The sequence below is a fragment of the Gobio gobio genome (genome assembly GCF_949357685.1).
Source record: "Gobio gobio genome assembly, chromosome: 11".
Classification (NCBI taxonomy): Eukaryota; Metazoa; Chordata; class Actinopteri; order Cypriniformes; family Gobionidae; genus Gobio; species Gobio gobio.
The window spans coordinates 28142242-28162212 of record NC_137104.1 but is presented as its reverse complement, the minus strand read 5'-3'; the positions used below and the strand labels follow the sequence as shown (position 1 = coordinate 28162212).

The window sequence follows — 19971 nt, the reverse complement described above, 5'->3', positions numbered from 1 at the left end:
GACAATACCTTCCGACCGCACGAGAAACAATTACCGGGACTTCAGCCAACTCCTTCACCACTAACGGAGCAAGCTGGAAAATCAAACTTTTCCCAGGACACAACATCATGGCCACCAACAAAACTCAGCAAAGATTGTTCTTGCTCCTGCTGTAACTTCTGGATATTCGGCAGTGGTGCCACAACGGAATGAATGGCTTCGCTCGCATCTTTTGTCCACCGCCATTACTGAACTACAACTCAAACTAGCGCACAACATCAACGTCATCTTTCTCAGCCACTCCTTCTGTTCGCTGATTGGACCGGTAAAAATTTGTTCGGAGAAAACCTAAGAATATACAGCAGTCCCAGACAGAGTACTGAAGGAAACTGAAAATTGAGCGGGAGTACGTAGGAGGGCAGAGCCAGGCTACCAACGGGCTATCTTAAATAGTGAAATAACATTCCTTTCTTGATGTGCGTTCACTCTCTTGACTTGATATTTGAAGGAAAAATACAATCGCGGAAGTTTTGATTACGCAGTCTGCAGCGTACTTGGCGTGTGTGTGTGTGTGTGATGCACGGTTCACGCTTATATCCAACGATCGGGCGGGCCAAGTAAGACAAAAAATAACAATCCACTCAATCGCGGGTGGATGAGAGATACATCCTTGTGTTTGTTTGATAAATATATTTTGTGAGCCCTGTGGGATGAATCATTTCGGTTGCCGTTTCTCCACAGACTTTCAAAACAATTCCTTGTGCCAAAGCTCATTAAATATGCAAAACTGTTATCCAATCCTAGCCGTGGGCGTTTACTTCCAAGTCTTCAGTGCAGTACGCCCATCAAAACAGAGTGTTTCTTGAGAGAGCCTCAAAACCAGGGTAGAAAATAGCCTATTACTTATTCATTATGATGTTTTTGAATGTAAAAAGCACTCAAACATCATACGTTGACCTGAAAAAATTAAAAAGCCAGTTCATGACACCTTTAAATGATCTTATGAACCACTCCTAAATAACTGGCTTGTAAATAATGTAATACTTAAAGGGATAGTTCACCCAAAAATGAAAATTCTGTCATCATTTACTCACCCTCAAGTTGTTCCAAACCTGTATGAGTTTCTTTGTTCTGCTGAACACAAAAGAAGATATTTAGAAGAATGTTTGTAACAAAGCAGATAGAGCAACCATTGACTACCATAGTAGGGAAAAAAATACTATGGTAGTCAATAGTTGCTCTATCTGCTTGGTTACAAACGTTCTTCTAAATATCTTCTTTTGTGTTCAGCAGAACAAAGAAACTCATACAGGTTTGGAACAACTTGAGGGTGAGTATATGATGACAGAATTTTCATTTTTGGGTGAACTATTCCTTTAATTTAGAAAGGATAAAAGGATCATTAATAAAGTATGAAAATACAATTATTAAACTCATTATATGTATACTTATAAATCAAGAATAAAGCATGTATAGCTGTATTTATAAACTGCTTATCAGTGTCTAATGCTTTATAAATGATGAATTAACTATTTACTAATGCTTAACTAATGATTCATAGGATGCAGTTATTATAAAGGGTTACCTATTTTTCTAACTTGGCACGCTGTCATAAATGCCACACATTGTGTGAGAGACAATCTATATATATGCAACAATGTCTCTTAAGAGGTGCCACACTGAAGGCTTAAGATTTGGCTGGTTAGCATGGTGGCTCTTAAAAATGTGAAATGAATTTTCGGTGCCTTTGAAGTCCCCACTAATTTTACTCACTAGTGGTTTTGGCCTGTGCAACTTTTGTGTGCCACCAGCCAATAATCATAGTCATGAAGTCATTTTCCTTTTGCTGTAAAGCGATTATATGGCATTCGTGGCTCAGGTTATTGCCTCAAAACATTCTGTGGTCCGTGAGCAAAGATGGCAGATTTCAAATTGCTTCTGGGGGGCTGTGCACCAAACAAGCAGCTGCCATTGAGATTAATGAGAATGTTAACGGGTATCTCCACGTATTACAGACCTATTAGCAGCACCATAAATCATAAACTGGATGTGAAAAGGGAATACTAGATAAAATTCCTCAAGAAGATTCTGTGTGGTTAGCTGTAAGTGAATTCTGCTGTGACACAAAATAATTGGTCCAGCAACAAAGTAGAGATATACATAATACATTTTTTAAGTACATTTTCATGTTATAAATGTTCCTATGGAAACTTGTTCCACCACTGAATATAAAACAAAAAAGGTAATTAGCGACTTTTTATAGATAGTGTACTATCTCCGTGACTTTTTTCTTGCAATTGTGAGTTTACATCTTGCAATTATGAGGGTTTTTTTTCCCTCTCTGGGATATAAACTTACAATTGTGAGTTATAAAGTCAGAATTGCGTGATTTAAAGTCGCATCTAAGGTATAATGTAAATCCAGCCAGTTGTTTTTGCAGAATAATTAGGCGGAGTTGTCTTGCATCACTCTGAAGGTTTTTTTTCTGCGATAACAACCAGCAAGATGTACATCATCCTTTACATACAGGATGTACATTATCCCTTAGGAGCTTGTCAGTTTTTACTGGTTGTTATCGGTGAATAACATATCACTGGATGGCGCGATTGACCAATCAGAATCAAGTATTCCACAGCGCCGTGTAATAAAAAAAATCTTGCAATTGTGAGTTTATGGGCCCTATTTTAACGATCTGAAACGCAAGTGGCAAAGCGCGAAGCGCAAGTAACTTTGTGGGCGGGTCTCGGCGCTGTTGCTATTTTCCCGGCGGGATAAATGGCTCTTGCGCCCGGCGCAAATCTAAAATGGGTTGGTCTGAAGTAGCTTCATTATTCATAGGTGTGGTTTGGGCGTAACGTGAATAAACCAATCCGAGCGTCATCCAACATTCCCTTTAAAAGCAGGTGCGCAAGTTCCATTATGGATTGCTATTATTATGGCGTATTTACCAGGCGCACGCCAGGAGCGGTTCACAGCCGAGGAGACTGATGTTCTTGTAAGAGCAGTGAAAGACAGAGAAGTGAAGTTGTAATGTTGTACATTATGGTAAAGGTGATTTCATAGTCTTTTTTTTTTTTTTCAGTCTTTCAGTTTTTTCAGTTTTTCAGTCGATTTTTTTTCCTGGTTCTTGACGGACAAACCAATTTGTCAGATGTCCTTATATACATATATGTCTTGCCACTATTGGGCAAACAGGTCTTATCCTTAATTATTACAATTAGCCTGAATCATTTGTAAGCTAGATTTATGCCTATTTTTTCACATCTTCGTGGCACACCACAATGATTTCCATCATCTCATGTGTTAATATTTTTTTAGTGTAACAATTTATGATTTGCAAAAATAACTGTTGCATCTGTGTAGATTACATGAGCAAAGTGTATGCGCGTTGTGCACGCTATACATTATGGTCAAGCATGCGCCCTTAAAATAGCATAATGAACAACGCGCAACGCGCCACTGACTTTAGACTAGGTTTTTTCTGGTCAGTGGCGCAATTGTTTAATGGAACAGCAAAATAGCACCAGGGATTGTTTGCACCGGAACACGCCTCCTTTTTTGCGCTGAACCGCCCAGGGAGCGCAAGTTCATTCACTAGTTTAGCGACGTGCTTCTGTGGAAGGAAAAGCGCGCTTTGCGCGGGTGCAAAATAGGAATGACACATGCGTCGGTGTACAAAGTCAATTGCGCTGGGTGCAAGATAGGGCCCAATATCTCGCAATTCTTCATTTTTTTTTTTTTTTTTCTGAATTGTGATAAACTCGCAATTGAGGTATATTATAACATTATAACTCGCTATTGCAAATACATATCTGCAAACTGCATAAAATAATAAAGCTGTATTGGTGATAAAGATGATCTTTATCACAAACAGAAAAGTGTGTTGTAGAAATTTTGGGTTGAGCTTTGGTGATGACCTATACTGCTTAGTAAAATTATATATTTAGCAATGTTTTTTTTTCTAAAACAACAGAAAAAAAGGATATTTAGTAGGGATGTGTAACACTTCAGCCCAGGAAAAGTTAATCCCTCCACCAGAGGGAGCCATCACCTGAGTTCTAGTGACACTTCCTGTTTGTAGTCTCACTTCCTGTTTGTAGCTTTATAAGCCATGTGCCTCACTGAACACATTGCGAAGTATTGCCTGTTTATTCTGCCATACCAAGCGTTTTCTATTGCTATTGTCTTTGTTAAAGGGTTAATTCAGTGATTTAGCATTAAGCTTTGTATTTAAACTGGGTCATTTATGTAGTAAAAATGTGAAATTATTTTTTTATTTTTTGTGCCTTCTAGACTGAGAAAAGACAGAAAATGTATTTTTGTCTCATGTGGATGAAAGACAACAACTCCCAGAATGCACTTGCTTCGCTGCCCTACGAGGCCACTCCGTACACCGTTGTTTTGATCTTCATAGTAATACCATCAATTCGTTCAGTTAGAGAATAAACACTACAAATAAAAATTTAACATGTCTTTTCAATAATGTGTGAGTGAGCCGAATGAAAGTCACGGCACAGACGCAGCAGTGTCAGATTTCATTCCTCACGAAGAGCTGAGCAGAACATTAAGCGACAGTCTGGCACGTTTTCTGATCGCATATGGAAGCTAAACTATCACAGGAATTCATTGAAAAGTTGAAACACTCACTTTGCTCTGCATTGCTCCGTTATGAATGTCCGTGCGGCCGTCTGTGTCTTACATTCTGTGCGTGAGATCTCTCCCCTATGGGCGGGTTGATAAAATGTGGAAAAGCTTCATCTAGTGGCTGTTGTCTTTAGCCTTTGGCCAAAAAATCCTCAGATGACGCAAAATGACATTTGCGTCATCGGAGGATTTTTTCCAGAAATAAAATGCATAATTATCTCGTCTCAGGGGGATATGAGGGGGGAAAGTACCATAATTTGAATATACTACCGGGTTTCTACTGATACAAAGCCTAATGCTAAATCACTGAAGTTACCCTTTAATGTTTTGACCCTCTTGCCTGTTTACTGGATCTTCTCTTTGCCTTTCGTTTGTATTTTGTTTGCTGTCTGCCTGCCCAGTATTGTTGCTGAACCTTGCCTGGACCTTGATTACACATTTTGCCTGTCGTCTTGGACTGTTTGATCATTTGATTGTTCTTTCGCAATAAATTACCTCTGCAACATGGATTCTGATCCGACTCCAGCTATGGCTTCGTTACAGAATACTTCGCCTGACCTGAATCCAGCAGAGGTTACACAGCTCAGAGCCAGGATTGCTTATCAAGGTGATGTACTACATGAGTTTCAAGAACAACTTGTGAATCTTCAAGCCGCTAATGAACATCTGACACCCTATATCCAGTCAATGCCTTCCCCACGCCCTGACACGGTAAGACTGGCACTACCAGAAAAGTTTGATTGATCTGCAGACAAATGCAAAGGGTTTCTGAGGCAGTGTTCCATTTATTTCACTCACCAATCCGACTCCTTTAACCAAGAAACAGCTAAATGTGCCTTTATGATGAGGTTGCTGACCGGCAAGGCGTTGGTGTGGGCCACAGCAGTTTGGGATAATGACGAACAAATTATCAAGTCCTTCACGTATTTCTCCCAACAGATTAAGTAAGTTTTTGAATACCCTGGAGGGGGTAGAGACATTTCTGTTCAGTTGTTCAATTTACGCCAGGGGAAATTATGTGCAGCTGATTATGCAGTACAATTTTGCACATTAGCCGCACAAAGCGGGTGGAATGATGTTACTCTCAAGTCAGTATTCCGCGAAGGTTTAAATTCACACTGCAAGCTGAGCTGGAATGCAAGGATGAATCGTCAATCTCATGCGCAATCGGCCTCGGCCCAGTGCATTCAAGCATTTCTCTACTACTGCCTCATCTCCTGTTACTTCATTAGCCGAAGCGGTAGAACCCATGAAAATCGGATGTGCAAGGGTGCCTGAGGAGGAACGCCAGTGCAGACGAGATGAGGGGTTATGTTTCTACTGTGGCCAACCCGGACATCTTTGTAACGCATGCCCAAGTAGAGCCAGAGTCCCGGTTGGATCCTCTCAAGGGGTGAGCATCACTTTTTGATTCAGTTTCCAGTAAAAATTTCCAGCTGCATTGAACCTCATTCATCATCAGACAGTTACCAGATTTAATATCCCTACAATACCATGTAATCCTCCCATCCGTATCACAGCAGTTGATAATGCACCCATAGGCACTGGGCAGATTACCCATAAAACAATCCCTATCCAGATCCAAGTAGGAATTTTCCATGTTGAAACCATAACACTATGTCATCACGTCTCCTCGTCACCCCATTATACTAGGTTACCCATGGTTGGTACTCCATGACCCACTGATCTCATGGAAAGAAAGGGAATTGCTACGGTGGTCACCATTCTTTCAAGAGCATTGTCTATCCACCAAGTCCGTAGTACCATGCCTGACCACAAGTGTGGAGAGCCCCCAGACTAACATTCATACTCGCATCCCCAGGGAATATTCTGAACTCATGGAGGTATTTAGTAAAGAAAACCAACTACCCACCCAACTACCACCCCACTGACCGTGGGACTGTGCCATAGACCAGCTACCAAATGCACCCCCCCCCCCCCCAGAAGCAAGGCTTACCCTCTATCTCTTCCTGAGACACAGGCTATGGAGGATTACATCGAGGAGGCACTAGCATCAGGTTTCATCCGCCCCTCTACATCACCTGCTGCAGCTGGATTTTTCTTTGTTGAAAAGAAAGATGGTGGACTTCGGCCATGTATAGACTACAGGGGCCTGAATGCAGTCACAGTTAAGTACCGGTATCCCCTGCCATTAGTCCCATCTGCCTTAGAACAACTACGATTTTTACTAAGTTAGATCTCAGAAGTGCCTACAACCTGGTCCGTATCAAGGAAGGGGATGAGTGGAAGACTGCATGTATCACCACTAGGGGGCACTATGAGTACTTGGTCATGCCCTATGGCCTGGCCAACTCATCTTCAGTTTTTCAGTAACTTGTCAATGAAATTTTCAGAGACCTTCTCAACAGCTGTGTGATCGTCTACATTGATGATATCCATATTTACTCGAAGACCAGGGATGAACACATTCAACAAGTCAAGACAGTGCTCAAACGTCTCCTCCACCATCAACTATACGTGAAAGCGGATTTAAACCCCCACCATAACCTTCTTAGGCTAGAGGGAGTAGAGATGGATGAGTCCAAGATCAAGGCAGTCACTGAGTGGCCAGCTCCCACAACCATCAAGGAACTACAAAGATTTATTGGGTTTGCAAACTTTTATAGACGATTTATAAGGAACTCCAGCACTGTTGCAGCCCCTTTCACTAAATTACTCAGATGAAGACCTGGGAAGTTGACTTGGCCAGAGAACGCACAGGATGCTTTTAACAGACTCAAGTCCTGCTTCACCACTGCTCCCATCTTAAAACTTCCAGATCCAGGCCTTCATAGTAGAAGTGGATGCTTCTGTCAGTGGCATCGGAGCTGTACTTTTGCCAGCGTCATGGTTCTCCAGGTAAATTCCACCCATGTGCCTCTTTCTCTAGAAAGCTCACCCCTGCAGAAATTAATTTCGATGTGGGAAACAAGGAATTGCTGTCCATCAAGTCCGCTCTAGAGGTGTGGAGAGACTGGTCGGAGGGATCCAGATACCCATTTCAAGTCATCACTGACCACAAAAACTTGGAATATATCAAGAATGCCAAGAGAATGAATCCACGACCGGCCAGGTGGGCGTTTTTTTTTACCAGATTCAATTTCACGGTTACTTATTGTCCAGGCAGCAAGAATAGCAAAGCAGATGCCCTATCTCGAAGAGATGACCCAGCACGTTCAACAACTCACCCCGAGTCCATTTTGCCACAGTCGGTCATCCTTGCACCCATTCATTGGGACCTTATGGAAGAGATCCATCGTGGACAACAAGATGAACCATCACCATCAGACTGTCCCTCCAATAGGCAGTATGACCCCAAAATCTTAGACAGAGGGTTTTGCAGTGGGTACACTTCTCTAGGTTCTGGTCACCCAGGAATTCAAAGAACTACAACGCTGGTACCTAACTCTTTCTGGTGGCCCACTCTTCTCCATGATCTGACTGAATATGTCAATGCCTGCCATGTCTGTGCACAAGTTAGAACTCCGCAGCAACTCCCTGCAGGGCTGTTGGAACCTCTGCCCATCCCTCAACGACCATGGTCCAACTTGGCAATAGACTTCATCACTGATCTCCCCAATTCCAATGGTTTCACTGCCATCTGTATCATAGTTGATCGTTTTTCTAAGTCCTGTCGTTTGATCCCTAGGAAAGGTCTACCCACAGCCATGGAGACGGCAGAGGCCCTGTTCAACCAGGTTTTGCCGCAGTGGGAAAGTCATATATCCGGTGTTGCGCCCAAATGATCAATTCCCCTTATTATTAATCTAATGCCGCGTTTCCACCGAAATTACCCGGAACAATTTGTACCAGGAACTTTTTTTACAGGAACTTTTTTCCCCCCAGATCTGCTACTGTCTGCGTTTCCACAGCAGTCTAAAGTACCGGGAGGATTAGGCAAATTAGTCCGGTGATGTAGGACAGCGCGCGGCTGCTCCTCCCAGTCAGAGACGGACAGGAATAATTTTTGCGCGATACTGTCTGCAACAATAACGAGGAGCAGCGCTGCTTTTGGTAGTTATGTATTGGTTTAATAAAGAGGTCATTAACAAAACGGCGGAAAAGAGGAGAATAGACGAGCACTGATACTAAAGCGTATTCTGAAAGCTCGTAAAGCTAGATTTAATGTTATTATCAGGTATTATGGACATTGACCGTGGGATTGCTGAGACGAATGCGCGCCATCGGACAGAAAGAGAAAGACTGATATTTACTGAACGCAGAACGAACCTCGCAAGACTTTTAAAAATGCCGGTTGAAACAAAATGCTGCGTGAGCTCAACCAATCAGCAAGTTCAGCGCCCAAGTCCCACCCTGGAAAGTTCCCGAACTTTGAAAAAGTACCACCTCATGAGCAGGGCCGTTTGAAATATTTGAAGGGGAAATATTTACCCGGAACTTCATTTAGACCCTGGTTCCTGCGGTCGAAACACACTGAGTACCACCCCAAAGTTCCTAGTTCCTGGGGAAAGTTCCTGCGGTGGAAACACGGCTTAAATTAATCTACTGCGTGAGATTTTACTGGGCCGTAACAGACCTGTGTGTTTTGTATCACTAGTGCAATGTCCGTTCTCGGAGCATATAAGCCCTGTCTGCTTGAGGCACGCGAGATTCCTGCCTTTAATAGAATATATTTTACTTGACTCACTGTTATTCAAGTATGACGCTTGTATATTTTAGTAACACTGCACATAATGTAGAGATAAATGACATTTAATAATACAATAATTCCAACTATCCTCTACTCATCAAATAGGGTGCAATTGCTGCTGCTTAATTAAAAAGTGCACTGAATGTTTATGAGTTTTTTCCTTTTTCTTTTTCTGAAGGTCACATTTTTCCGACTTCCAGCAGTTTAACGTCCCAAATATAGTTTTTCTATGCTTCATTAAGCAATAGCAGCTTATTAAAATAAAAATTCCCTCACACACACTAACCTCCATCAGGAAAGGATCAGTCTTAGCAGATCGTCCAGTTGCCACACACTGATATGTGGCGTTCTGCCCTGCGTTCACCTCCACATCCCCGAGTCTGGAGAAATGAGGCACTTTATCTGTGGAAAAAGAGAAGTAACAATTATTACAATGTTATCCAATTAAAACTGTAATAGGTTGATTGCATGACATACTGATTCATTAATCAAATTAATCACAATTAATCACATATGAATGAATATATTATATATATATATATATATATATATATATATATATATATATATATATATATATATATATATATATATATATATATATATAATTAAAAGATTTTACTTTATTACTTGTTAATATTACACTAACAAGTACGTACGATTTTATTGCCATCTTCTGTAAATACCACAGTAAATAATTCATTCACATTGGTTCATTTTCCTTTTACCTAGTTATCGGTTCTGTTTTGTCATTGGTTGCTTATGTCATGTGTTTACCCATTGTCTTTTATTTAAGCCCCCATGTTTGCCATGGTTTCTTGTTGTGTGTTGAAGTCTGTATGCTGTTCCCTGTTTCAAGTTCCAGGTCATTTATTTATAGTCAAGTCGAGTTAGAGTTTCATGTTTTGTTTTGTTTAATGTCTTGGATGAATATTTTTAATAAACTGCTCTTGGGTTCTTTACACCATCATACTGTTGTATAATTCATTTTTAATTATTCATTCATTCATTCATTCATTCATTCATTATTTATGAAAACCTGTGAGGTTTTGTTCCTTTTCAAACAACAAAGTGACAAGTCCAGTTACTATCTTCACTGTACTACGGTATCACTGTACTTATTTAACATAATGGTAAATACTAAAAAAATATATAATTTCTATTCATACTAATTTAATTATCTTTTTTTGTGTTTTTGTAGGTATAAATTATATTGCCAAAAGTATTGGGACACCCCTCCAAGTCATTGAATTAAGATGTTCCAATCACTTTCATGGCCACAGGTGTATAAAAACCATTTGTGAAAGAATGGGTCGCTCCCAGGAGCTCAATAAATTAAAGCGTGGTACCGATAGGTTACCACCTGTGCAATAAGTGACTGCATTGTGCCAAGTGTAAAGTTTGGTGGAAGGGGGTGGGGGTGTTTTTCAGGGGTTGGGCTTGGCCCCTTAGTTCCAGTGAAAGGAACTCTTAATGCTCCAGCATACCAATACATTTTGGACAATTTCATGCTCCCAACTTTGTGGGTACAGTTTGGGGATGGCCCCTTCCTTTGACTGTGCACCAGTGCACAAAGCAAGGTCCATAAAGATGATGAGTGAGTTTGGTGTGGAGGAACTTGACTGCACAGAGTCCTGACCTCAACCTGATAGAACACCTTTGGGATGAATTAGAGTAGAGACTGCGAGCCAGGCCTTCTTGTCCAACATCAGTGCCTGACCTCACAAATGCGCTTCTAGAAAAAAAATAGTCCTAAACCTTAATGAAAGCCTTCCCAGAATAGTTGAAGCTGTTATAGCTGCAAAGGGTGGGCCAACTCCATATTAAACCCTAGGGACTAAGAATAGGATGTAATTAAAGTTCATGTGCATGTAAAGGCAGGTGTCCCAAAACTATTGGCAATATAGTGTATATTTTTTTCCGATATTCGATTCTGACCAACAGCGCATGTTCCCTGTAGTATTTGTTACTTCTTAAATCTTTTTTAGCCTTCACCATTTTCCAATAAAGTGCAAAATAAAAATGATTTATACCGTTTCCCCAGTTGTTATGCAGTCCATTCATATCACTTATCTCTAAGCGTCATGTTTTGTCTTCATGCCCACGGAATGCCTCATTTGTTCTTATCTGCCTGTGCTTGTCAACTCAGCATCAAATCATTACTCGCTTTCGATATCAAGAGCACCGGTGCCATAACATAACTGCACTTCACTTATCCTGGACACTTTGCTGAAAATACAAGAGCTGCCAGCTTTATTTTCTGTTAGAGTGAATCTGAGTGAATGCAACGTGACCAATGCAAAACAAAATAGCCGACCAGACAGGAGGTACAATTCGATACGTTCAATTCCTATAAGCCTTTCCTATTTTTCAGAGCATAATAATGAAAGGTATGCAAGCGTTGAATGCTTAAAACACCCGCAAACCACCATCTAAAGAGAATTCTATTTATCTGCTATCTGCTTTTACTTAAAGACGGGTTCTTGATGCACTTTGTTCTCTTCCGCACAATACATCTCTTCAGTGGCTTTCCATCTCTCATCTATAATTGCATCAGTCTGCTAACATGTCACTAATAAGTGAAGTTCATGCAGTTTAATGGTGGCTTTCTTATTGCAGCGACTCAAAAAAGCCAGATGTGAATGGATACAATGAAATCTCAGTTTGTTCTGCCTGAGCGAGCGGCGAGGCCAGAGCTGTATGGTGTTTTATTGACTGTTTAATAGGTAACTTATAATTTGAAGCAGGATGGTGGTGGCTTAACTGCCATTTTTGTGCTGTAATACTGTGTGAGTGTATTGGTTGCACTGATGCATTCCCTGTTATTGAATATAAGAGTAAAATAACACTGATTTTAAGGATGACTATTAAGTCTAGTGCCAAACAAACATGATGGCAGCAATTTTCAGAGGAGAGTAAATCTTTGTTTCGCTACTTGCGGGAGCTTTTGCGACACAGAACTTCAAGCTTCAATATAGCAAAACAGTGCCATTCCGCAAACAATGTGCCGACTATAGATATGTAGGTTGAATGGTCCAATTTGAATTGAAATCACAAAAAAATTGCAAACCATAGCAATGGACCCAACATAGTGTTTCATTATTTTAGATAATATTTTAGACACTTACGATAATGTGTTCAAAATGTCCACACCAGAAGAAAATAACTTCATATGATTATAGTCGCAAGGTGTTTCGTTAAACCTTTGTTATAGTTGCATTTTTGGTTGGTAATAATATAAAAATAATTTAAACTTAAAGAGATAGTTTAAAAATATACAGTACCTCACAAAAGTGAGTACACCCTCACATATTTGTTTCTTTAGCAAGGCAGTGGTCGTCTTGGAGGTGTGTTTGGGGCCGTTATCATGTTGGAATACTGCTCTGCGGCCCAATTTCCGAAGGGAGGGGATCATGCTCTGCTTCAGAATGTCACAGTACATGTTGGCATTCATGGTTCCCTCAATGAACTGTAGCTCCCCAGTGCCGGCAGCACTCATGCAGCCCCAGACCATGACACTCCCACCACCACCATGCTTGACTGTAGGCAAGACACACTGTACTCCTCACCTAGTTGCACCACACACACGCTTGACACCATCTGAACCAAATAAGTTTATCTTGGTCTCATCAGACCACAGGACATGGTTCCAGTAATCCATGTCCTTAGTCTACTTGTCTTCAGCAAACTGTTTGTGGGCTTTCTTGTGCATCATCTTTAGAAGAGGCTTCTTCTGGGACGACAGCCATGCAGACCAATTTGATGCAGTGTGCGGCGTATAGTCTGATCACTGAAAGGCTGATCCCCCCCCCCACCCCTTCAACCTCTGCAGCAATGCTGGCAGCACTCATATGTCTATTTTGCAAAGCCAACCTCTGGAAATAATGCTGAGCACGTGCACTCAACTTCTTTGGTCGACCATGGCGAGGCCTGTTCTGAGTGGAACCTGTCCTGTTAAACCGCTGTATGGTCTTGGCCACCGTGCTGCAGCTCAGTTGCAGGGTGTTGGCAATCTTCTTATAGCCCAGGCCATCTTTATGTAGAGCAACAATTCTTTTTTTCAGATCCTCAGAGAGTTCTTTGCCATGAGGTGCCATGTTGAACTTCCAGTGACCAGTATGAGTGAGTGTGAGAGCTATAACACCAAACTTAACACACCTGCTCCCCATTCACAACTAATACTAACGAGTCACATGACACCTGGGAGGGAAAATGGCTAATTGGGCCCAATTTGGACATTTTCACTTAGGGGTGTACTCACTTTTGTTGCCAGCACTTTAGACATTAAGGACTGTTTGTTGAGTTATTGTGAGGGGACAGAAAATATACACTGTCATACAAGTACACTCACTATTTTACACTGTAGAAAAGTGTAATTTCTTCAGTGTTGTCCCTCACTTTTGTGAGATACTGTATTCTCACACAAATATTTTGTGCATCCTATGTTTCAGTTTCTTGTACATTCCAATTGACCTCCATCCTGTTTTTGAATGGAAGAACACCTGCTATGTGAAAGGTCTTTGAGAAATGATTGGTGTCTTGTTGACATGAACCTGAACTTGAGGCTGGATAGTTTGGACATTCGGACAACCCACCGTCTAGTCAATTTAGCAAATATCTGTAAAGCAAACAAGGGAAATAGGACAGAGACGCCTGTCTGCTCTGGTTGTGACTCCAGCGGCATAATTTTGCTCTAGTTCTAGTGGAAATGTGTGGTATCTGAGCAAAAACCTCACAGCGCTGCCTTTGGCAAAAGCACAGGATTCTGGGTAAACACAATGGGCTGTTTTTGTCACAATGTCTCTATAGTTCGCTGACAACCTAAATCTGGCAACTGATCAGTGAACCTGAAACTGCTTAATGGAATCCTCCCATAATCCATATTCCTTCTCTTTTTTATTTGTTTGTCAAATAAATATAGCTTTGTTTTCATGTTGGTTTCATATGTTTAATAAATAATGTTTAATACAATTTCAACAAAATTGTTGGACCAAAAATAACTATAAAAAATAAATAAATACTACTACTATTTATCATCATATTTGCCCAGTTGATTAATCACAGTACATTAAGACAATTGTTTTTTTTTATATATATGCAAATAATTCACTCTAATATAACTCAATCTATTTAAATATTCACAAATTTATGCACATTTACAGAACATAAATCTGAACATTGAATTAAGCCAGGTTCACAATTATTTAGTCATTTAGTTGATATACTGTATTCGAGATAAAGATTTTTATAGGGAGGATTTTGGATACCTCTTTTTATAACTCATGAATCAGAAAATTATGTAAACAGTCAGAAAAAAAAAACCCACCATATATTTAGAAAAATAAAATGCTACTTACATCAGGCGAATGCTATATGAACAAACCCTTCTGTAAAAACCTTGAGAATATAGATAATACTGCAAAGTTTCAGTTGTCACGAACGTGCTCTGACTGTCACAGTAACAAATGAGCGGTGCTAGAGGTAATTCGGCGTCTTGTCTATCAGCTTCCAAAGTTTGTAACTCCTTGTCTGTGTATTCTGGCTCAAAACGATATGGTTCAGGATTTTGGTTTGAAACAAAGTAAAAATCCTCTGACAATTCCTAAAAGTCAGCCATGCAACAGTCACGTTCGCTACTATCTTCCTAGTCACGTTGGTTTTGTTGACAGACGTAACAGCGGGGCTTCTCCGGTCCTGCGAGCAAATCACTCCGCACAAGTAGAGCTGTGACTATACACATCACAACATGTAAATAGGAAAATGTTTGTGTTATTTTGTCACTTATTGAGCAGTAGGCTACCTGGAGCCATATACCTCCAGTCTTTGTGCTAAGCTAGGCTAACGGTGGGTGCGTCAGACAGAGCTATGGGATGTACGGAGATGAGAATGGTATGTATGGACTTATCTAACTCTGGGGGATAGAGTGAATAAGCTAAAGTCCCAAAAAAGTGGAGTGTTCCTTTAATGTTAAAAAACCTCAAAGTGAAATTTTCATGCCATGGGACCTTTAATATTAGTAATAAAACTGCTTTACTACTTTTAAAAGAACTACATTTATCATGTATGTTTGAATTAACTAATAATTAACTAACTATATATATATATATATATATATATATATATATATATATATATATATATATATATATATATATATATATATATATATATATATATATATATATATATATATATATATATATATATATATATATATATATATACATATATATATAAAAAAAATATATATATATATATATATATATATATATATATATATATATATATATATATATATATATATATATATATATATATATATATATATATATATATATATATATATATATATATATATATATATATATATATATATATATATATATATATATATATATATGTATATATATATATGTATTTATAATTTACATTCATTGATAATAATAAATATGAACTAAGGCTTATGCAAAACAAGAATAAGCCAGTCCAATCTAAAGTTCCTTCAAGCACTTCATGTCATGGTATTAATTCTGGCCACACATGATTTTAGGCCCGATTCGAGGCTTGTTGCAAACCAACTAATACTCAATTGAATGGTGTCATTATGATTGTTTTACAGCACCCAATCAAGCCGGAGCTTCGCCGATCCCAAATCTTTTGATCGGGCTGTCTCAAACAGGATACCCATGACAGCCAATGAGAGCGAGCAAGCTTTCACCAACTGGAAGTTGCGTGCTTTTATAGCTGAAGCATGGCAGCCACAAACATGTCATGAAAGAGGAGTATTGAGAAAGAAGACTATGGCAACAGTATACGTGACTTTATAATGTGTCATGCAAGAACTATCACAACAGGGTTGACAAGAAAAAGGCATGGGCACAAATTGCCGCAAAGTTGGATGAAACAAGTGAACCCTCCATATTTGTTTTTTCTTCTGAAGTCACAATTGATCACATGAGTTTCTGTGAGATCTTGGTGCATGGTCTGAAGCGCATGGTGCGGGTGCACTTAGGGCGTGTACAAATCCACTTTTGCTAGTTTAACGGCGGAAAAAAACAGTCAGTGTGCCAGGCGCATGGTCCAAAAGGGTTGTACTTAATCTCAGTTGCTATTTACATGGCGGAAAGACTGGATGCTTCTCCAGAGAGAAATCCTTTTATTTTTAATATTTAATATTTTAAAAAAATGTTGTGCTGCTGCGCATCCCTGTGTGTGTAACAACCAGAGTGTACGCTGTTGTGCACCCGCCTATAGGTGCATATTACTAACGTGCCCTTTAAATAACACAAAAAATATTGCGCTATTGACTTTAGACCAGGTTTCTGTTGTTCAATGGCGCAGTTGTTTTCAGTTGCCTCATAACAGCAACACGCCAACAATGCATCGGAACACACCTCATTTTCAGACCAGCACGCCCATGGGTGAACAGATGGGCACGACTGTACGTGACTGGCGCCGTATTGCGCTGGGTGTATGATAGGACCCCTTGTGTCTGTGGAATTATGAAATCCACAATGAAATTGTTACTACAATCGACAGGTGTGTGGTCTCGCGGTCTGGCTGAATCATCTAGTGTGTGCATTCGGAGGATTCTAAAAATCGCTGAAACTGTCCTTGTGTCTGTAGTCTCCCAAGGTTTTAAAATGGGTTTAGTGTGTCCCAGGCTTAACCAAGCAAAATTTGACAGATTTTGTTGATGAAAACACATGTGGAAAACACAATAAACAAGCACAAAAATGTCAAGAGTGTTGAAAAGGGGAAGTGTGAACGCCTTTCTGATAATGTATAAGACTGTGACGCAGCCTTTGTTAAAGTGTGTGTGAACAGATATCTGTTAGGCCGCTCCATCTGCAGAGGACCACAGTGATCTGGTGCTTTTGGGAAACCTGTCTCCATGGTGACAGTCTTTCACCCTGACCCTGGGACAGGTTCTTCACTCCATTGTCATTCAAGACGACAAATGCTTGTTGCTTGAGGTGAGTTTTTTTTTTATATATATTGCGGTAAGGGGCTCTGGGTGAGTTTCTCAAAGAAAAACAGCGGTTCTGGGACGAGCCGGACTTCTGAACAGACAGTGTGCCTCAATAGCTTTTAATTTATCAGAAATACCCTCTATTATCATTCATTAATGCGGATTATACTTCAGGTAATGCACAGCCAGCTGAAGGTGCAGAACGAATTACATATGCTACTATTGTCTGAACTATCTAACTGTTTTAAAAAGCTGCTGTGCAGTCTAGAGGCAACTATCTTCAAATCTGAGTAATAAGGGATAGTTCATCCAAAAGTGAAAATTATGTCATAATTTACTCACCATCAAGGTGTTCCAAACCTGTATAAATGTCTTTGTTCTGCTGTACACAAAGGAAGATATTTGGAAGAATGTATATGTTATGAATAGTATTTTTTTCCCCTACTATGCTAGTCAATCGGGGCGAGATCTGCTTGGTTACAATACAATTACAAGATCTCGCCCCGATTGACTAGCATAGTAGGGAAACAAATACTATTCATAACATATACATTCTTCCAAATATCTTCTTTTGTGTACAGCAGAACAAAGACATTTACACAGGTTTGGAATAACTTGATGGTGAGTAAATGATTTTGGGTGAACTATCCCTTTAATGTGTACGTAATATAGGGTTAGGGTAATGATTAGGGTTAGTTGCTTGTAATTATGCACAATTTACTTGTATTACTATAGTATGTAAGTACACTCTCACAAAGGATGTGTTAATTTTTTTTTTCACATTTGTTTTTTGTGTTAGGGCTATTTTAACACATTTTGTGTAATTTTATGTTGAATGCAAGTTTTTTTTTTTTTTTTTACATTTTATGTTGAATGTGTATTAAAAAAAAGGAAACAAAAGGAAAGGAAAACAACACTGTATCCAACACAAAATGTGTTAATTGTCATCATATCACATTGCTGCCTACCTCAATCAAGTTGTTAAGCAAATTAGCGCCTCTTTTTCACCGGTGGACGACTTGAATGCTTACACGTCAGGTAACGTATTTGGATTTATTTGTTATTAGAAACTATTAAAAAAATGTCCCTTTTTGTTGTTTGTGACATTTTTAGACAATTAGCATTTACACATTTATCGTCCTCTCCTGCGGTGCAGTGATATCTGACGGGACTTTCACAGTTTCTCCTCAAAATATTTTGAGGGGACCCACTTTATATTAGGTGGCCTTAACTACTATGTACTAACATTTAATAATTAATAATTTGATGCAAGGCACTTATTCTGTACATACATGTTTTTACATTGTACTTACATTTTAAAATTACCTGCATGTAATTACCTCTGTAATTAATTTCTGTAGTTACATTTATAATTACACTGTTGACACTTCCCTTACCCTACCCTTAAACCTACCCATACCACCACACCTGTCCCTAACTTTACCCCGATCCCACCTCAATATCAGCAAAAGAGTTTTGCAATACAATATGAACAAAATACGTGCATTGTACTTATTTTTTTTATGTAAGTACATAGTGGTTAGGGCCATCTAATATAAAGTGGGACCTTTTGAGGTAATTTATCCCTTTTTTCATGTCATGTATTTGGATTACTAGAAACTATAAAAAAAAAGTATATTTTGTTGAAATGTTTAGACGGTCGGTCAAGGTGCGTTTCCACAGCGACCTCTCGTGCTTACTGGTATACAGGATTTTCAGATATATATCTTTAAAATGTCTATGAAATTCAAATTACGTGAATATTGACTTCATGTAAATGTACCAGTCAAGTTTTAATAAATACATATTTAAAATAAAAAAAAAGCTTTGTATTGCATTCATTTTGTTAAACTGATTAAAGCACATTACGATGGTGTAATCCATCACGATTCACCTGTGTGATTTATGACACATTAGTGTTTTAAATATTTTAACACACTGTCAGTGTTAAGAAGAATAACACACTGGATGAGTTAAAACTAACACAAAATGTGTTGTCCTTAAATAGACACACAAGTGTGTTAAGAAATAACACAGGTTGTGTTGTTTTTAACACATCCTTTTTGAGAGTGTATTTAGTTGCATTTTATTGTTTGATTACACTGTAACAGTTTCCACTGACAAGGCAAGTTGTTGGACCCAAGTGCAGTTCTTTAATTTAAACATAAGTCTTAACATAAATCAACTGCACTTGGGTCCAACAACTTGCCTCGTCAGTGGAAACTGTTACAGAATAACAGACCGCCAACAATGGACCCAGTAGTTGCCATGCTTCACCTCTGTCAAGGCCAGCGTCCTATAGAGGACTATGTACAGGAGTTTTGTGGACTGTGCTACCTTGTCAATTTTAATGATGTGGCCCTCAAGGACATTTTTAGATTTGGGCTTAACGAATCGCTCCGCTCACAGATGCCAGGGGGGAAGATCCATTTTACCCTGGCCCAATAAATAGACCAGGCCCTTTTGTTGGGCGGCTCAGCCTTTACTGTGGGAACGGTGGATGAGGAGCTCCACTGTCCCACAGAACCCTCCACACCAGCGAGTCCAGCCCACGTCCATGCTCCAGCCCACATCCATGCTCCAGCCCACGTCCATGCTCCAGCCCACGTCCAGGCTCTAGGCCACGTCCAGGCTCCAGCCCACGTCCAGGCTCCAGCCCACGTCCAGGCTCGAGCCCACGTCCAGGCTCTAGCCCACGTCCAGGCTCCAGCCCACGTCCAGGCTC

General features: G+C 39.7%; 1 protein-coding gene across 4 annotated transcripts in view; it reads right to left on the bottom strand.

Annotated features, from left to right (window-relative positions):
• ptprua (protein tyrosine phosphatase receptor type Ua) overlaps positions 1-19971 on the bottom strand; it is a 377653-nt gene that overhangs the window by 161741 nt on the left and 195941 nt on the right. For all 4 annotated transcript variants that reach the window (XM_079829338.1, XM_079829340.1, XM_079829339.1 and 1 more), the window contains exon 5: positions 9561-9676. In XM_079829338.1, coding sequence (XP_079685464.1) covers positions 9561-9676 — 116 coding nt within the window. The remainder of the gene's footprint in view (positions 1-9560; positions 9677-19971) is intronic.